Source organism: Girardinichthys multiradiatus, chromosome 15 (assembly GCF_021462225.1).
Source record: "Girardinichthys multiradiatus isolate DD_20200921_A chromosome 15, DD_fGirMul_XY1, whole genome shotgun sequence".
NCBI classification, from domain to species: Eukaryota; Metazoa; Chordata; class Actinopteri; order Cyprinodontiformes; family Goodeidae; genus Girardinichthys; species Girardinichthys multiradiatus.
In genome coordinates, this window is record NC_061808.1 from 8760191 (window position 1) to 8781119 (window position 20929).

Here is a 20929-nt window from a genome sequence, read left to right on the forward strand (position 1 = left end):
CTCTGTCTGCTTATTGTTTCATTATCGACTAAATGTGCAGAAAGGTTAAAGCTGCCGATTTAAAGCATCGCCTTTAGGTTTCTCAGAAATAGCATTATCAAATTCTTGTGACCTTTACAGCAGATACGTTCTTAAAAAGTGGACACAGTATTGTGAAAACTATGGAATCGGAGTATTATAAAATAGTGTGGAAAAATATTGATATTTCTAGACTGTATTCCATATCCACCCATCCAAAAATATAAATTTTTCTGTCATCCATTTATCAGTCTGTTTCAATCCATCCAGGCATCTGTTATCCATTCATTAGTCATCCATCCATTAATCAATCCCTTCATCATCCCCTATACGTCCTTTGATCTAGTCATCTTTCTTATCCTTTTGTCCATTAACCTTCCTTCCTCCCCCGTTTTCTTGCTTGTCCTCAGTAGAAAAATAAGCCATAAACCCACTGGTAACGACTGTAGTTACCCTTTATAATTAGTTAAGGACAGATCTCTAAAAACCTGTCCGGTAAAATATGAAATTCATTGATGACAAATATGTGGGAACCTTGATACTCTTGTTCATTTATCCAATAAGGAAATTAACATTTACTATGAATCATATATTGCTTAAACTAATACTGTAACTGATTCTTTTTTTTGTGCTTTTGTTTGAGTCCAGTGGATGAAAATTTGCCATTTAAATATACTAAAGCATTTTGGGAGTTATTAATTTTAATGGCAAGAAGCTCATCTTCCTTCTTTCTCTCCTTTATTTTTTTTCTCTCCCTTTTCCTTTTGCCCCACCTCTCTCTCTTTCCTACTTTTTTTTTTTCTTTCCATTTATGTCTCAGTGTCCATTGCAATTGAAATAATCCCAAAGCAGTTTCTAATGAAGTTTTTTTATTTTTTTTTATGTATATCAAGCGGAGCATTAGTGTTTAGCCCTAATGCTTCACTTGTGAAAGTAAATCTGTTGCGCTTCTTGGCACTCAGACTCAAGTCTGAGTGCTATTCTGCCAGACAGGACACACACACACAAAAGAAGCTCTTTAGAGAAGCAGAAATTGTAAATAAGTCAAGACCAGTATGTTTTAGCAGGTTTTATTAAGTGCACATAAAGAAATTACTTTCTGAAATTACTGAGATAAACACACAAAAAATAACCATTTTAACCTTTTTAGAAAACTTTGAGCACAGTAGCAATGCAGATCAAGAGCCATTTCACAAAACCTTGATTGGGTAACAGACTAAGATGAGATTTTCCAGTTTTCCTGGCTTAACTTATACATTCAATTTTATAAAAGCAGTGACAACCTCAGCCTGCTCCACAATAAGCTAACTGGATATTTATTCCACTTTTCCTCCATTGTGTGTACTTTTCTTTTTATTTATCATTTGGCATCAAAATATAGTAAATGGGTCTAGAAACTGAGCTGTCAGACATGCTTATATGTTAGACCCCTTAACACCACAACATGGTAAGAACAGTTGGTCCTTCTCACCCAAATAAGACAGTATGTTTTGAGTTAAGTATACTTAATTCCCAGCTTTCTCTTCCTATCCTGGATTTCTGCGTTCATAAAGTCTCTAAAACACATGGCATAAACAGCAGGAGTAATTGTGGTAATTTATGTCCTAAAAACACAGAAAATATTAGAACACTTATTACAGCATGGGTCCTGTTAGTGGACTCAGGTCACATACAATGCATGGCCTTCCTAATCATATGAGGTACAACAGATATGAGTCAGGCTTGTTATCTACTGAATATCTTCTCTTACAGCAGGTCTAATGATGCCATTTAAACCTTAGAGGTTTAACTTTGTGTTTGTTGCAAAAGCAGGAATGGAAGAGGAAGATTGGAGTTTGTGCATTAGCTTCAGGGGTTTACATCCTCCCGGGTGCGTTTCGATGGATTCAGAGCATTTGTCTAGTCAGCAGAAGTCGAAGATCCTGGTGGGAATCCAGCTGAAATCTATTTTACGACACTGTGAAAAAGAAATATAGAGGAATTAATTTTTCAAGAATTAGTTTGAATTTTCCTTTGTTTTTTTATGATAGACCCACATTATGTGTGAATAATTGTGAATTGGAAGAGAAAGGATACATGGTTTTCAATGTTCTTGAAAAATAAAAACACAGATTTGTTTTTCTGCCCCCTTTATTCTCACACCCCCAAAAAAATCCAGTATAATCCTTCAGAAGTCCTCTAATAAGTAAACAATGTCCTGAGTTTAATTTAATCTCCTTATAATAACTTTTGTAAAGCAGGTACATTACACTCACATGCTGGTTTCCTTGTAGCGGTCCAGCGCCTTCTGAGCCACCACCTCGGAGAACTTTGGGTCGGTCCAGGGAATGTCCCCTGGCACAGTGAAGTTAATGGGGGGAGAGTCAAAGAGTTGGACGGACACTTTAGTTTCTGCAGTCTGCTTCTCTCCGCCTGGGTTCTCTTCAGTGTCCCCCGTGCAAATCACCTGCAACACAGGCAGAGAGTTCATATCTGGTGAGTCTTGTTTTTGTTTTTTTGTTTTTACTGCCAATGAAGAAAAGGTTAAATACTAAATCAATAACCCAATAATCTGCTGAGGATTGACACATATTAGCCACATTGTTTTTTTGTAGTCATTTCAACCTTTGCAATCATTCCTATAACACCAAAAGTAGTCTTGATTTATCACGATAAAAAGACGCCACACATTAGTTGAAATGTCTCTAGAGGGAGCAGTGGTGAGTCAATAGGAGTTTACACCTCTACTATTCAACAGCTACAGTTTAACACATTCAGGTGAAAAAGTTAGGACACTGTACGACAGCCTGTGTGCTTTTCCAACATGTTTAGACATATGGATATTTAATATCAATTTTAACAATACTGGCAGATTCAGGTTATACAACCAAACAACTACAACTGAAATAAATACCTTCTAAAGTTTTTTAAACAGTCAAAATAACATTGATATTGTTCAATAACAGGGTTCATTTTTGTTGTATATCTATGTTTAAACTACTTTGTTTTCCAGAGATGAAAAAAAACGGTTAGAGATCTCTTTTTGAACTATATACTGAATTGGGCGTCCTAACATTTTTTCTTTTACATTTTTTTCATATTTCTTTCAGTCTTTTAATTATGTACTTAAGCCATTCTAGTTTCAAAGCCGCATGATCGTCTAACAAATGATGTGATGTGCAATTTTACATTTATTGTAAAATCACTCTAATTCACTATTTATAAAATTATTCATAACAGCTCGAATATATACATACACCCCTACTAATTGTTGGACCACTTGTTTGCTGTATATTGGACCATTTGCACGTTGCTGGACGCCACTATGCCTTTCCAACGTCATCGGCCATTTTGTACCGCAGGATAGTCTGTCCTACAAAACCCAGGGGCCACTGCGGCTGATATGACGGGGCCGTCACAGGAGGCAATATAGGATGGCGAACATTTGAAAGAAGCGCTTTTCACGTTGGATACAGGACCAACATCTGAAGCATCTCTCTGGAGAAGAAGAGGTCCCACGTGGATTCTTCATTTATTCTCCTTCGTTGGCCAACAAAAAATTCATGAAAGAGGTTTCTGGAATAAGAAGGCCAGAAATTTCACTTTGCCGATCGAAGACGTGAGTTTAACACGTAACCAAAAACCACGGAGTTTCAAGGAGACGCAACTTTCCCTCCTTGTTTTGTTCTAGTCGACTGCTGACGGTCAGATCATATTTTTCCTTTTCGCCAAGGAGGCCAAAGGACGGAGATTGACCACTTTCTTGGAGTATAACTGCAGATGCGCAGGTGCTCTTCAACCCTTTTTTTTTTCTCTCACTCGCCGCCCCAGAAGGAAGACTTCAACAAGTAAAATCCACCTTTTATTTAAATGTTTTCTTAGGAATAGCTTGGGCAGGATAGAGGAGATTTAGTGCGATGTAGAATCGCCACTTAGAGTTTAATGTGTTCTGAATTGTATGTGCATGCCATTGTTCTTTCGAAACGTGATTACTGTTGTTGTCTGAGGCCGCCGAGTCTCGCAGTATTGTGCTTTTACTGTGCAAACACCTGAGAGCAGGTGCGCCGTGAAACTGGACTGCTATAATAACCTTATGGTGAAAATCAACCATTTTCTTTGTCTTCAACTTCATGTTTTACTGGTTTGCCACCAAAAGGGTTTGTGATCCTTTGTGTGGGCTGAGTTTTACAACCTTGCTGGGGGAAGGTTTATGACTGCCCGTGTCCCGCTGAGCTACACTTTGGGAGGGGCGCATCCAAAGCTTTGTTCAACCATATTCCCCTTTTATTTTGCCATAACTGCTGGTTTGATCCCATATGCACTGCGGTTTTGTTTATTTTGTTTAGTTAGATATTTTATCCTTTTGTGTAGAACTTTGCATGTTTGAGTAGGTGAAGATTATTGGATCGAAGAGCTGATTGTATCAGGCTGATTGGTTTAATAAATATTCACGTAGATAAAGAGAAGGCGTTTTGTGTTTATTTTGTGCAACTGTGATTTGTCAGTCAAAATAAGGTTAACGTTCCCCACGTTTTGGCAGAAACGGTTGATTAAACAGTGACATCTCTGGTAATAGTTATCAATTATTACTGAGTATTTAACAGTTGTAATTATCAAAGGCGTTGAGCCACAATTACAACACCAGAAGACATCTCTGGTCTCGATTCATAAATGAGGATTTTTGGTTAAGAAATTAATTTTCTCAAATTATGATTTTTAATTATAATTATTGATAAATATAAATTAATCAATAATCATAATCCTTACATAATGTTGGGTTAAATGTTCCTCAGCAAGCTGCTCACATGGCCAAACTCAATTACAAGATACTGATTGAGCTATATGGCCAAAATGACAAGAACCATCCTTGCAGGAGTTAAGGTGAGGCTTTCAAATGTAAAAACACTGTACCAACTTCGAAGCATGGTAGTAGCAGCATCATGGTGAGCACCAGTTCACAACAAATGTCCTCTCAAGGCACTTTACAAGACAAACAATCCCAATTTACATTCTGATTTATATAGTTAATTCACTCCAATCATCAGACTGATTCAAATTCATTGACATGCATTCCAGTTCAATCCATGTTATAATCTAGTGCAGTCAAGTTCCGTTTATCAAACCAACTAGTAAAAAGTTTTTTTATCTGACTAAGCCCAGCGGACTGCATCAAGTCGCAAACTTGGCAACAGTACCTAATACTGAGCATGCACGTGGCGACACTCGTAAGGAAAGATGTCCTTATAAATAGAAGAAACCTCCAGCAGAACCGGACCCAGTGGGAGAGGTCATCTACTAAGACCGACATTACACACAGTGGATAGAATAATGAACAAGGGGGATTACCTCCTAATTCCTCAACTTTACCTCAAATCCACAGCAAGGCGTTTGAAACTCAGGACAATGATCCCAAACACATCAAAACTGGTTTTGGAATGGATAAAAGCAGATCAAAATTAAGCTTTAGCCTCAACCAAATTGAAAATGTATGGACTATGCATGAAAGCTGGGTCTGTGTCAGGAAACTAACATAAATGAATGCTGCACATGCTTCTAAGAAGAGCATTCAAGTATTTAGACAGACGTATTGAAGGTCAAAAAAGAATGCGTTTAAGGTGTAACCTAAGGAACATTTAATCAAATGTTAGTGAACATGCCTGGATCTACCTGAGTCTGTATTGACAAAAGGAAATCCAGTAAATATATCCTGTATTTTAACTTTGATGTTTTCATTGTTATTCTCTGTTTTCTAAAACTCTCCGAAATAACAAAGAGGGATCATGTTTGTCCACCAGATTCCATGAAGACATGGCTGTTATCCACAGAGGATACGTCAGCAGAGTCTTACTGATCAGCCTACAATCCAGACTTACGTACCCCCTTCACGCTGAAGATGCCATCCTTGGTGTTGTTTGCCAGAGACGACACCCATCCGAACTGCATGTTGAGCATGTCGAGGATGGAGGAGGTGTTGAACATCTGCTCCTCAAACCTCTTCAGGAGGGAGTTATACTGCTGGGTGAAACGCTCAGCCATCGCCAGGGCAGCCTCGAGCTCCTCCTTCAGTGGGCCCTCCAGAGGCTTCTTCCCAGAGCAGTCTGTTAGAGTATAATCTTACATTTTAAGTATTTTACTGATTTAGAACAAGGAGAGAAAGAAATGTTTTAACTGGATTTTATTATCACAATTGTGTATAGTGATACTGATCATAAATCTCTGTTCTTATTAACTCATAACCATACGGTTTTTGGTTAAATGCTCATTTTTGTGCTCTAATGTGAACATGTTTGAGTCCTATTCAGCTCTACAGAGTAGTTCATGGCTCGAGCAGGATTTTTGTACTTGAAATTTGTCATTAATTAATGCTGTTTTTCTTACATTATGGTTTGTTTTCAATTGCATTTATCATCTATGCATTTTGGCATTTTCTCACCGAGATGCTGGATTTCTTTGCACTTCTCACACTCGTCGCGGAACTTGATGCATCCAGCCGAGTTGCGACGGATCTCCCTGCAGGTCATCCTCCCATCGCCGAAGGGTTTTGTGATGATCACATCTTCGTTGACATTTCCATCTATAGCCGACAAACAAAGGGCAGATTTCAAACTGTCAGTTGTAAAGGTCGGCAATACTGTAACTAGACTGTACTTTCGTATTAGAATTCCTGAATTCCCTCATCAGCGTCAGCTCTCGCCAGTGAATAAAAACATACCCTCATTAGGGGCAGCATCAGAGTCTAAGTCCATCATGGAGTCCATAGAGCCGAACAGGTTCCTGCTCATTCCCATCATGGGGGAGAACAAGCTCTGGAAGTTGTGGAAAGGATCATGGAAAAGCATGTGGATGCTTCTGGCACGACGAGTGACCGGAGCCAGGAATTTGGGAAAGAAGAACCCTGGAGGGTTGATGTGATCGGCAGCCTGGAACGAACACAGAAGAGCTCCTTTTTAATCATTTCAAATGTAAAGGTAGAAGCAAAAAAATAACACTTTAAATGTTTCTAAGGTACCAGTCTTGCTGCATTAGAATCTGAAAACATTTTAAGGAATACAATTTAAATAATTTTTCTTTTAAACCTTTTGGCGCTGTTACTTATTCGTTATTGAAGATGGACTTTTAGGTTTGAGGTTCAGGTTTTCGGGAGCAGGGAAACAAAATTTTATTTTAGTAGTTAAAAAATTTTAGATTGAGTTTCTGTACCCTCTTAACAAAGAATTGAAAGTAGGTCAGATTTTTCAAGTGATTCAAGGTCTCATTACAATCCAGTATGCTAACATGTTTTTTCATGCTTAAATACACCTGCGATTTGAACAGATACGGCAGTTGGATAAACTTCACGTAAATTGGGATCGTAAGCCAAAAGACCAGACTGCAATGCATTTCATCTGACAGGTTACAAATCACTGCTGCACTTCTAAAGATGAAAAAAGCTACCTGGCTAGAAAAAAAAAAAAAAAAGTATAGCCTAGTAATTGTAGCCAAATGTTCCTGGCAGGAGATTTTCTCCTTTAGATTTTACTTTTTTCTTTCCCAAGTCTGCAGGCATTCAGTTTATTTGCAAATGTCTGAGCAGAGAAGGAAATTGCCTGGCAGCTGCTGTTGTCCAAAATCTGGGAAATTGTTTATTTTTCCATATACACCCCAATCAGCCTGAAGGGATATTTAAAACACTGCTTAGGAGTCATCTCTTCTCTCAGGCTTTCCAACAACAAGACTAAAGAATAAAGATGTAACAGAGCTTATGTATTTAATGACGTTTTGATGCTGATCAGATGCCTTCAGCAATTCAAATGGGGTGGTTCTTTTGACCTCTCACAATGGCTCCTAATAACTTTGGCTTAAAAAAATGACTAATGCTTTTAAACATATATATATAATAAGTGTATGTTTTGCATTTGCTAAATAATGCTATTTTTCTTGTCATTATGTTAGAAACTATGTGCCTTTTTTAACATCATTTTCCACAAATATCAACTCCCAATATAGGAAAATGTATCCATTCTGGTTTTGCAAAGGTCTTATGTTTTTCTTTTCTTTAAACCTAAAAATATAAATAAAATGATGGCTCTTTAAAGACGAGAACACATTTTCTATATTAGATATTTATCAGAAAGTTTTTTTTTTTCAAAAAGTCACATTAGCATCTCTAAACAAGTTTGTATTCAGCTTGACTGAGGGCAAAATGGCTTTTTGGATTGTAAAGGTTGCAGACCTCTGGCCTAGCCACTCAAGAGCTCTTTCATTCAAAATGTAGACGGGCTGTTAAATTCAAAGGTCTGCCTTTTGGCTCAGCTCTGTCGTCACTGTAACAGGCCAGAGCACCACCTGCATTGCTGCAAATGAGTCCCCTGTGTATCCTTAACCACCCCCATCCCACAATCACTTGTGAAGAAGATACCAAGATACCTGAACTCCTCAGCTTGGGGCGAAGACTGACTCATGACCTGGATGGGGTGTAATCCATCTTTTTGCAGTTGAGAACCACTGCCTCAGACCTAGAGGAGTTAGTACTATCCTACCCAGCTGCTTTACACTTGCCTGCAAACCTCCAGTGCAAATTAAAGTCCACTGTTTGAAGATGACAACAGAACCACATCATCTGCAAAAGGTGAGACACTGAGGTTCCCAGTCCAGACATTCAGCTCTCTATGACGACTCCTTGAGATCCTGTCCATGAACACTGGAAATATGATCATTGGCCCAGGGGAGAGAGCACCACTCAAACTGGGAACAAGATGAACTTTGTGTTGGAATAGAGACACAACAATTTGGCTATATAAGCACTGAAAGGCTTAAAGCAACAATACTTCAGAGGCGCTGATTGTAGTTTTTTATCCTTACTTAGGTGTATGAATGAGTGTGTGCATGGTTGTTTGTGTGTTGCCCTGTGATGGACTGGCATCCTGTCCAGGGTAAACCCTGCCTCTTGCCCATAGACTGCTGGAGATAGGCACCAGCTTCCCTGCGACCCACTATGGAATAAGCGGTAGAAAATGACTGACTGACTTTATAATGTTTTGGCTAAACTGAAAAACTCTTTGGTCAACTACACTTTCTTTTAAATGTGATACAAACATGATTTTGAATCTGGTCTCTAGAAAGTCACAAATTGATAACACTCTTTGTTTAGAAGGCGATGTGTTAAATTCATGAATTTCATTATGTTGCAATTGAACATCAGCATTTCGATTAGTATCTGTGTGATTCTGTGAAATAAACAATCACCTTCATGCTATCTGAGAAGATGTTATCCACTCCATCTTCCATCTCTGTGTATTTTTCTTCCAGGTCCTTGAACTGTTTGGTCTGTCGCTGCCCCTCCTGCTCCAGAGTGTCGATCCTCTCCCCGTTGATCCAGATGGAGAAGGGAGATGTTCTGTTCAGCACATCTTCCAGCTAAACAGAAAATGTGAGGAGGATGTTACATTTTTTAACTCAGTAATCCAACTAGTTCCAGTCTCAGAGTGAGAGTTGATCTGTTAAATGTCCGACCTGACGCCCCACCAATCCGGATCCGCTGCTGCAGGTCCTGGAGTAATATTTAACGCAGGTCTTCTTCAGGCAGGGCTTACACTCCTCCCACAGAGCCTTCATGGTGTCATTGCAAACTTCCTCCTCCTTCGCCAGCTTGGCCTCCATTTCCTCCGCTACATGTATTGCCTCCTGCATTAAAGTACGCATCAGCAGCAAAACTGATTAATTAATGCGATGTGTGGTAAAATTCTGCTCCTGTAACATGGCAGATGTAACACATCTCACTGGAAAGACATTATATTAACATTTCAAAGAGGTAGTTTAAAATTTCAGTCAGTAAAGTCGATCATCTGGTGTCTGCTTGATAGAGAAGAAACTTCCCAGGAACACAAATCTGCACATTTGGTTATGGTGTCTCTTTACCTCTTTCTGCTGCTTTGTTTTCTCCAGAGCATCCACAAACAACTTGTGGTCCTCTGAGGATTTCTGCATCACAGTCTTCATCTCCTTCACGCCATCGATGGCGATTTCAATCTGCTTATCCAGATACTTCTCACCCTGGATGGAGATCTCTGTAAATAACATCCAACTTTTAAAATGCGTGTCCCTCCCTGTTAAAAAAACGTTTGAGTTTATGTACATTTTATTTAAAGCTTGTCCTGGTCTGGGCAACTTCAGTGCTTTGTCTAGAATGCCATCTAGTGGGTGGAATCACTGCATGCCAAATGCATCTTCCTCAACAATAATTGGTGCCTGTGCAGTAGAATAAGTTATGTATTGTTGCCACAATTCCTATAAAATCAATCAAACCAATAAATTGAATTAATTGTATTTTATTTACTTTTGATTTATGTTTTGTCTGACCTTTTAGTAATCCACGACTTGTTATTATCTCTGGGGTACAAATATGATATAACCAAAAGGCCCATTTTCCTTAGCCTCTTCACAAGGGGAAAGAGAAGAAAACATGTCACTCAAGTAAGGCAGATGTGATAAAACAACTCAAACTGTAACTAACAGGACTATATGAGGACCCAGGTTTATTCTGCAACCATGCACAGTAAGGAGGACAGTAAGTAACTGTTAAAAAATTAGAGCAAAGAGGGAAATCTGTAGGTTTCCAAGTCTCCACAACAAGCATGATCGCTTTATTCCAATTGGTTGTCTGGGATGCATGGCAGAAATAATAAATTTTTTGTCCTAAGATGACAATTCTAATTCACATGGAGTTTGCTGATTGTTACTGGGACTGTAACTGCAATTGTAACTGCAATCTGTGCTTTGAAGAAAAGAGGCTAGGTACATGAAACACTCCAGGTGGGTCAAAAGTAAAGGATAAAAGAAAATAACATAATGTCCGCTGTTAGGTATGGTGGAGGGCCAGTGATGCTGTGGACTCGATTTCCTTTTTTCAAATCCATAAATCAACAATAAACTGAATCTGTAAACTTACCATTAAGTTCTTCCTTGGATGGTTGCAGAATACAGTTGGCTGAGGCCAGAATGAAGGCCAGCAAAGCCAGGGACTCTTTGGACCCCTTCTTCTTCATCATCATCATCATCATTAACATCGTCTCTGACCCTTAGAGGGAGCAGGATATGATGACCTGGAAACAAATGTTATATTTAAACCATTGTTCCCAACTCATCTGAAGCATTTGTAATTACTTTAAGTCTCCAGCAGAGGGCAGCCTGTCAGGGACCTACGCAGCAGGAAAACGAGCTGTCTCCTCTCTTCTTACTCAGCAAACACAAAAATAACTGGTGCTTGTTTTTATCTCGAGTTTCGAATTGATGCAGAGATGTTGTGACCAAACTGACCTCTAATCAGCCCTTCCTGTGACACTGACCAGGCTGTGCCTTTCAAAAGTATTATATAAGAGGAACAGCAGGGCCTTTCTCTGTTTCCCCATCTTCTTTTGCCTCTGATGTGTGCTTGGTCAGCTGCCCGTTTATTAACAATGACAGATTCATCAGAGGGAGACTGTGTCTTCGTTTTTTTCCCTCCGCATCTTCTCTCTGAGAAAACCCATAATTATGGACTGATCCCATATTCTGGCAGCTTTTTCTAGGCAGCACATCTCTAAATTTAGATTTATGTTAATCTCTAAACAATATTATGTTGTTTTACAGCAGATTGTTAAGATTTGCATGCATGCTTGCTTCCATCAGCCACTGAATGTGCATGAATGAAAGAAATATCTGTCTTTAAAATACATATTAGAATGTGTCAAGCCGCTCCATTTTTAAAGATCACATTAAGACAACTCTGCACATTTTTATTCACCCACAACTACTTAAAAAAATTTTCAGAGCATGACACACACTGTTGACATTGCCAATAGGTAGTTTTATGATTAACATCAATTTAAAAGCAGGGTTGGTTGTTTAGATCTACTCCTGAATGCAAATCGAAATTAAAGACTTGCAGCTTATTCTGTCCAAGGCCTCTGGCTGTTACTGCTATACTCCCACTTGTGCAGTTGTTGCACAATTTCTTCCTTATGTAAATTACTGTCATAAAATGTGCATACAATTGTTTCTATGTATTGAATGAGAGGAAAAACTAAGTTTTGAGGAAAACATCTGGAGATGGCTGCAGGGATTTGTTTCCATTATCTGGGAAGGTCAGCGTTGTTTCAGGACATTCTGCCATACCACTGTCAAATCTGCACACAGAGGGACCAGTCAGGATAGACCAGACAGCCTTTAATCCACAGGCGGCAGAAATTGCAGGCACATGACATCCCTTCTCATGATTCCCAAATAAATAAAACTGGTTACTACAGGTTACCCAGGAGTCATAAAGGCATACGCATGCCATGAACAACAGTGTCACTGATTCACAGGGAGGCGAGTTGTAAATCTGCATGGACCGTGGCGATGCTGACCAAGAAAGAAGAGCACGGTACCTCTAATGTCGACTGAAAAAAAAAAAAACATTTGTTAGGAGGAGTCAAGGTGAGGCCTCCAAATATGAAAACACTACTCACAAGCATGGTGGTAGTAGCATGATGATGTGGGGGTCTTTTGCTGCCAGGGGAGTTGAAGCATAGACCAAAGTGGATGAAAAACTGAAAACGGTGTGAGAACATTTAAAGTCCCCAACTCCTTCCGTAATAAAAAGCTAGATGGTTGAAAGTTGGACATAGTTGGGTGCTCCAACATGTTAATTTTCCCACACATACATCACAACTGGCAACTAGATAACATCTCCTTTCTGGAATTGCCTGACTTACGTGAGCTCAACTCTACTGAAAATTTATAGACTATAGTTTACATCTGTTTCCGTGTCAGAAATCAACCAGTTTAATGAACTACACCATTTCTTCCAAGAAGAGTGAACATATATCCCATTAGGATTGTGTCAGAAGCTTGTTGATAAAAAGAATGAGGTGCAACATGCTATTTGACAAGTGTGTAAATATTTTATCATAGATAATTAAAAATCCACAATACATTTGAGATATTGTTTTAAAAATAATTGAAGTCTAATGTTGTATAATCTGGGAAAAGAATAGTTCAAACATCCCTGACCATGATGAGGGGATGCAAACTTCTCAATAGAACTGTACATAAACACGATGATTATTTACTGGTTTTGGTGAATTTATGTCACCAAGTCGTCTGTTAGGGGTTTTTGTTTCACAGTTATCTGCTTGTCCACCACCGTCTCAGGTTTCTATGGTAATAAGAAAAGTACAGAATGTACAGTGTGTTGTTGTTGACTAGCTTTTAAATCTCTCCATTTGCCACATACGTAGGGTACACATGCAACAATATAATTAATTTGGCATTTGATAATTGTTTTATGTTTGAACCTGTTGTCATTTGAGTTACTTTCAGCATCAGCTTTTTTTTTTTTTTTTTTTACCAAACTCTGATGTTTAAAACTCAGTCCGAGACTTTAGGGCTGCACATAATGATCTGACGTGTTTTACAATGCATAAACTCTAACTATAAATTTCCATCACTGTGTTACTGACATCTTTAAATTGTGGACTGTGGAGTATTTGTGATTTTAAATGTGAGAAGATCTGCAAACTACTAAACATCTGTTTATGTGATACGCTTCACCCAGCTGTTTTAAAGCCACCGGGGACCGTCAATTGTCGCAGTTTCTTCTCCCTGTTTGTCCATGTTCAGGATTTCAACACCAAAACTACGGCAAGTTCATTATTCACGTAATCATAAAGCTGTTAGGACAGGAAGGGGCTGCTGCTGAAACCCAGTAGATGTTTCTGGGACAGAAGCAGCAACATGATATATCAAGATCAAGGCAAGCTGATAACAGAAAATGTCAAAATGCAAAAAAAAGGTTGAAGTGTGAAACAGAAAGTCAAAGCCCAGTTAGTCACTAATATAATAACTTGCAGCTGCAGCCATTCTGGTTACACAATCAAAATACCAACACTGTTCCACTCCAGATGTTGCCTCCAAGACCTTCCAGAAAGTCCAGCTGTTTTTTAACAAAGCAACAACAAATACTCTTATTTATCCTTCAGTTTATTGATGTTATACTGCTAAAGTAATATTTTGTAATATATTCAGAGCCAAAATATTTCCAGCAATGTAATATAGAGTTTAATATTTTTGTTTTAAAGGAAACTTGAGGTAGTTAAAGCATCTAACACATAAGAGTTTTCTTGTGGGACGACAAAATGAGACATCTAGGGGATAAAATTGTACTTTAAATTTATATTTTTTCACTATTAAAGAGTAAAATGATGACTCAATAAAAAATCAGAAGTAAAATTTGGAATGCAAATTTGATTTAATGTTTTTTATGCACATTTTTACTGAAATACTACTTAAATTAAATTTTGCTATGACCAGATTATTCATGTCATAATTTCCTATTAGAATAGAGGTGCACAGTAAAATCAAAATGTCCGAGTTTTTATGTTTTCTTTTTTTAATTTCATTTCGGGAATACTGCATATCTGATCCTCTGGGGTTCATCCTGGTGATGCTTGTTTTAGAAATAAAGAATAATCCTTGAAGATCTAAGCTCCATTTTGTGAAAAATGGGACAGCAGCAGATGTGCCCTCATTTCCACCTTATTTTAATACTTTGGGGATTTATGCACCCTGAGGATGCACTATATAGTAACAGGGAACAAGGTCACGTCTTATCTAGGAAATATGAAGACTGTTTGCATTCTGTGCTGTGTAACAAGGCTAGTATGTTATAATACAAGATAAATTAAATAACATCGTGTATGCATCCTTTATTATTTCACAGAATGTAACATTGAAAAGAAAAATACTAAAAAATGTTACTACCTTTGTTGCATGTTTATATTCTAAATGCCCCTTTAAAGGCTACTATTATAAGTAAATCAACCACAGGATGACGTCATCAACCCTAATCCTGTTGTTTTTATCCAGAGATGGAGGTCACACCCATGCATTATAAGCAGACATCAAAAATAAAGTCAGCATATTTGCATCAAACTACAGCTACCGACGTAGCACCAATTAATGCATTTAAACACGACCAATCAGGATCTAATATTAAGAAGCGCTTGTTTCCTGCTGTGCAGCACTTTGCTGCAGAGATATAAAAACAGTTAAAATCCTCTCTGACTCACCTTTGCTGTTTGTTTGGCTGAAACTGTGGAGCCTGTACCAGCAGCGCTGCAGCCTGTATTTATATCCACCCAGCGGATAACGGGACGATGAGGACATGTGATTCAGAGAGAGAGAGGCTCTGCTGCAGCATCCAGTGCGTCAAAGAACCTCTGGATGGATCACACTTCCTGTGCGACCCTTCAAAATAAAGCCCCATGTTTTTACGTCATACGAAGCGCATGTTGCTTACAGTCAGATTCAATAAGTTAGAATCATATTGAAAAGTTCATTCATTTCAGGGACTCAATTCACGAAGCGAAACACATTAGATAGATTAATTACACAGTATAGTTTCAAGCCTTAATTTCCTTTAATTGTGATGTTAATTATGTAGCCTAATGAAAACGACATTTAAGATTAGCAAAGTAGGCTATTTAAGAGCTAGTTAAAACTATTTTATAACAGAATTGTGGGCTTAGCAAAAAGTATGTTTAATTCCTGTCTAAAGGTGGTACTTTTAATCGACAAATGAGTCCCATTGGAATGCATATTCTAATTTAGTTAATATGTAAAATATGTCAAACATTGTTGGATTTATAAAAAAAGTAGATATATTTTAGTAATATAGTGTTTAAAAATGTCTTTCTGTATAGGTAACTATAGCGATATTGTTCATTAGTAAACAAAGTCATCTCACCTTCAGCACATATTTTCAGTTATTATTCGGTTTTAAGTAAAGGATATTTCCTGTTAGCTGGTTTAGTTATAATAGGAAAGAGTTGCAGGCTGAGTGGTTATTGTTGCCGTAGGAACAATTGCTTTGCCATCCAAGTTTGAATCATTGAGTTCAAAGAAAAGTTATGGCTTACTGCATTTTTGTGAAAGTAAACAGGGTTTAAAAGCGTTCTCAGTGGATAGAGCCATCCCAGGACATAAGTGAACTAAGACTCTACTTAGAACCACCAAACTATCTGGGACCTCCCATAGAGGAGGGTAAGAAAAAATTTTTATTTGATAAATTAGAAGAATTTAAATTGTTTAAAATGTAAATATAAGATTTAAAGGAATTGGCAAGTTTACTGTGTAAGAATACAAAGACTAATCTTTGTTGCTTTAACATAGTTACAATCTAATGCTACGAGTTTAATCTTTTCCTTGTTTGATCTCGTTTTGTTCTCAAATACATCTCAGCAAATAATAACCAATTGACTGATTTTAAACTCAGCCAATTAAACTTGGCCCCCTCTCTCAGAAGGCTTAGTTAAGAGGATCAGCAGAACTTAAACAAAATAAAAATATAATAATAATATCTGCTCAGTAAAAATGTCTAACATCTAATTGAGATTGTTTTAGTATATAGTTTCAAAATGAAATTAACAGTTAATTTTCTATTTAACTATCATAATTCCACTCAGTATACATGGCAAATGATTATTTACTGAATAGGCAAACAGAAATGATAATAATTATTACAGAGTAACTTTGAAAGAAGCATATTTTACTATAACATAAAGTTCATCAATCTCCTACCAGTTATTACTGTATGAATTATTTTGCTTAATCAGGTATTTTTTTACCAATAACTTTAAATTCCCCTCTGATCAAACACCCCATTCAGATCAAAGAAAACCTTTATTTTGAAATGTAAGTTCATTTTCCAGTACCCATGTTGTTTATCTCCAGCCAATTGACAGGCATGAGGCTTGTGGACTTTTCCAGACGTTTTCAGATTTTTTGGCAGGAGCTGATGCTGCTGAGCAGAGAGACAAACATCTGATTCACTCTGACTCATCGTTTAAAATGTGTTTGTTACTCACCAACCCCATTAAATAAGCAGCTTCACACCAGTAGCAGTGAAACGTGTATCCTGTAAACAAATATTAAACATTTAATCTTTCAAACACTAAAAAAATAAAGATTCATGACAGTTATGTATCACACACCCGGATGAATGCATGTGGAGAACATGCAAAGAGAATATGCATTCAGGTGATGCTCGTTTGTTAGATTAAAAGTACCTTTTGAAAATGACCTCTAAGCAGTTATTAAACCTACTTTTGATTAAGCCCACATTTCTGTATAACATTTCTTTATTGGTATAATGTAATATTCTAATGTTTTCAAGTCAATGTCAGTGGAAAAACAAGGCTTAAAAACATCAATGTGTGTGCAATTAATCTATATAATGTGTTTCACTTATTGAATAGAGTTAGTCAAATAAATAAACTTTTCAAAAATATTTCAAAAGCCTTTTCTTTATCAACATAAGGTCCTGAAAACAATTTGACAAGGAGAGGGTGTGAATAACTGCCATGGTTGTTTAAGTAGTTGCCAGCCATTTTCAAAAATGCAACTGACCATATAGGAGATGAAGGAGGAAGGTTTTCATAGATTAGCTCAAAATAAACAGAATAAGAATTTTATAAAAAATATAAAACGCAGACAAATTTCTAACAGCAGCTTAGCTGAAGCTGAAGACTATCAATCACTTCTTTATCTGATTAGGTGTTATTGTAGATGGTGGCTCTTTTAGCGGGAATAAATTCTTTAATTCTGATTAGCACCACATTCATGCTGTGTCATCTCAGAGGCTGGGCATTCCTGTAAATCACACACCAGGACCTGCATGAACACACACTCACACGCACTACATCAGTGCATTCTTTCACAGTGTGTAAGCGGCAGTCCTGTCTCTGCAGAGGATCTGTGGTTTAAAAGGTCAGCTCTCTGCACTGGATCTATGAAAGTATATTTAAAATGCTGACTGGACCACAACATAACATGCATGAATATTTGCATGCTGGAGATTGTTACCAATCCTATGTTTATGGTTTTGTGAGGCAGTGTTTCTGAGCAGGCCATTTTTTCATTTATGGTTCTCTTTTTTTTTAACAGGCAAAAAGTGGAGAAAAATACAGATAAAACCAATTTCTAATCCAATAAACTTCATTGCAGTGCCTAGAAAGTGTAACACAATGCTTGTCAGATCTGACTGGATTTTATTTAAGGGGCAGAAATAAACTTGTTCATAACTTGTTCATGACTTCATGTGTAGAACAGGCAAAGAGCCTTCTCTCACCTTACAAAAAAAACATGTTGCACAATAGAAAAAAGATGTGAAAAGGTGTGATTATTAATACTGAAAAATCTGTTCAAGCAACAGCCTCTGCTCATGGACTAAAGCCACAGTTAAAAACAAAAGTTGACCATAATTTCTTTTTTAAGTTATTTTAAAGATTTGAGGCCTTGTAATTAGTCTTTAGATCTTCAAGACAGGCAAACTCATTTTTGTTTTGCCAAGATGAAAATATTTGCATCATAATCTTTATTCTTGTTACTTGAGAATACAAAACAATAGGATTTTTAGCACAGTTTACATGTATCACCTGCAAAACAGTGAACTAAAGCTGCAACAGTTGTTGTATATTGTTTCTTAGAACTTGTTACATGAGTCAGTTTTGTTACTATTGTCCGCAGACAGTAGAGCAAAATGAAATAGCAAATGCAAGTAGTTAATACTAGAGTTAATAGAGATGCAGTTAAGGAAAATGTTATCACAACTAAGCTTGTAAAGTGAAAAACCTGCATAAAAGACCCCAATCGCTTCCATTCTAGCTTTTATTCTTAAGCAGTGACAGAATGGTCAGATGTACTTAAAACATCTGTTGTTCATTTGCCAGTATTCTGCAGAAGTCGAGGACTAATTCTTTATTAGTCTTGCAGTTTTTTATGCTTTTGCTGAGGACTGAAAAATTGCAATAAACAAATTTACCACTGGATGGCAGAAAATCAATTCTTGAAAATTCTCAGTTTTTTGAAGAAGTACGTTTCATGAAGGCTCAAGTTCTTTAAAGTTCATATGACTTTCATTTGGAGTATATTCAGACAAATAATACACAGTAAGGTCAATGTATTCAAATGTTAATCAACTCTGTTGCTTAAATGTTTAATGCCAGCCAACCTAAAATTGAATACGTGTATTCCTTTAAACATGTATTTAAATAAATGATTTAAACCTTGCACTGAAAGCATAAAAATGAAGAAATGTGTTGTTTTCTATTTTTATTGATTATGATCTTCTATAATTAGAAAAGATAGTGACAGATCTCCCTTCAATCTTGACTAAAATAAATGTGTCTACGCATCTGGGTGAAGATAAATCTGATGTGGAGCTTTTGTTGGAATAAATGGTGTCGAATGAAGATGTCCAAACTTCCTTGTGTTTCTTTTTTGTTAAATGAACACTGTGTGTAAATGTTTGTGTTGCGATAACAATAGATCGCTTGGTTTTTGTTTTTGTCCAGTGTGCATGACTCATCTGTTTAGCTTGTGGTTCTTTGTGACAACAATGAGTAGATTCAGATAACATGAGGTCAAGATGTGTTTAAGAATTAAGATCCATGTGATTTTACCCACTATCTGGGGTGAAATAGTTTGAAATATGTTTGTTAGATTTTTCTGCAGGTTTTGCATAGTTAGTTTTTATATAACATTCTGTAGAGTCAATGCATGTTACAGTTTTAGTACTGTTTTTACAGTATACTGTTCTCTTTCTACTGCTGTGTTCTTAATATTGCACTCGCACTAACCTGAGAAACTCAGTATTGTTTCAATACATTTTTGTCATCTGACCGAAATTAAATAATCTTTGAGAATGAGGGTTCAGACATTTCTTTGCAAAATAGTCAGTGTGGCAGTGCAGGAGACTCTTAATGCATTATGCTCAAGTTTTTATATTATTTCAACTGGCTGCACCTATGTAAATGTGATTAGATCTTATTCCTGTAGACTAAGCCTACTGTGATCTTTCTCTACCCAAATATTCAAGGTTTGCATTATCTTTTATCATTATTGTCTCCAGTTTAAAATGTGGTTAAGTGAGTTGAAAACTATAGGAAATATAGTATGGTTGAACTTGACAATTAAAACAAACTAGCAAACTGAAACTTAATGAAAGTTGTTTTATTACTTATCATGTTTTGTTGAGCTTGTCTTTTCAAGATGACACAACTAGCTAAGGAATAGATGACATTTCTGTAAAAAACCTATAAAAAGGTGCAACCGGATTACATTACTAATGTTCTTTGTGTGCTCTCTGTCTCCAGAGCTCTTTTCTTTACAGCTGACTTTAACGGACTGAGATACTAGACGCCACTGCTTTACATTCTTCTACATTTTTAAGTTAGTTTCTCAAAAATAAAATGCAGTTTCTAACCTCTTGATTGATATTGTTCTGGGTTTTTTTTGTGACCTTCTGGATTTGTAGTTGATGCCCCATAGAGAAACATCATCCCCAAATGGAGAAAACTTGGAACAGTGGTGAACCTTCCCAGGAGTGGCTGGCCTAACACAATTATATGTTTTAATTAAGGTTTTCACTGGAGTCCCAAAGCCTTTGAAATGGCTTTTTAACCCTTTCCAAACTGATAGATATCAATGACTGTGTTTCTCATTTGAATTTCTTTAGATTGGGACATGCTGTGTTGCTAATTGAGACCTTTTAGCCTACTTCATTTTGTCAGACAGGTACTATTTAAGTGATGCCTTGATTTTGCAGGTCTGCCTGCAATCAGGCCTGGGACAAGAAGGCAAAAACAGAAAAAAAAACATGTAAACAGTTTTTCATTGTACTACAAGAAAATCAAATGGCTTGGAAGCAAAAGGTGCATGTATCAAATATCTTCATCTGTACTGGTGGATCTGAGTGCTTCAATGTAACTATAACGAATGTAACACACGCCAGCTGGAGATTTATTACATGAAGATGTCTGCAGGAGAGGGGACTGCTGTAGGAGGCAGTAAAAGATGAATTTCTTAGACAATCTTGTGGTATTTGTTCTTAACCCTGATTTACAGCCTCGGTAAATTGTTTTTGCAATTTTGA

The 20929-nt window shown here is 37.1% G+C and overlaps 2 protein-coding genes across 2 annotated transcripts in view; one reads left to right on the forward strand and one right to left on the reverse strand.

Annotated features, from left to right (window-relative positions):
* Positions 1–1072: 1072 nt before the first annotated feature.
* clu (clusterin) lies at positions 1073–15215 on the reverse strand. The gene is made up of 10 exons (XM_047388904.1): positions 15066–15215; positions 10925–11078; positions 9895–10043; positions 9490–9660; positions 9223–9393; positions 6710–6917; positions 6431–6571; positions 5875–6095; positions 2274–2464; positions 1073–1975 (listed from the first exon to the last, which is right to left on the reverse strand). Exons 2-10 carry the CDS (start codon positions 11040–11042, stop codon positions 1963–1965), a joined length of 1383 nt encoding a protein of 460 aa, XP_047244860.1. The 5' UTR covers positions 11043–11078; positions 15066–15215; the 3' UTR covers positions 1073–1962.
* A 781-nt stretch (positions 15216–15996) lies between these two features.
* Positions 15997–20929, forward strand: part of scara3 (scavenger receptor class A, member 3) — a 33826-nt gene continuing 28893 nt past the window's right edge. Inside the window, exon 1 of the mRNA XM_047388651.1 lies at positions 15997–16038. The gene's annotated coding sequence lies outside the window, so the exon portion shown is untranslated. The remainder of the gene's footprint in view (positions 16039–20929) is intronic.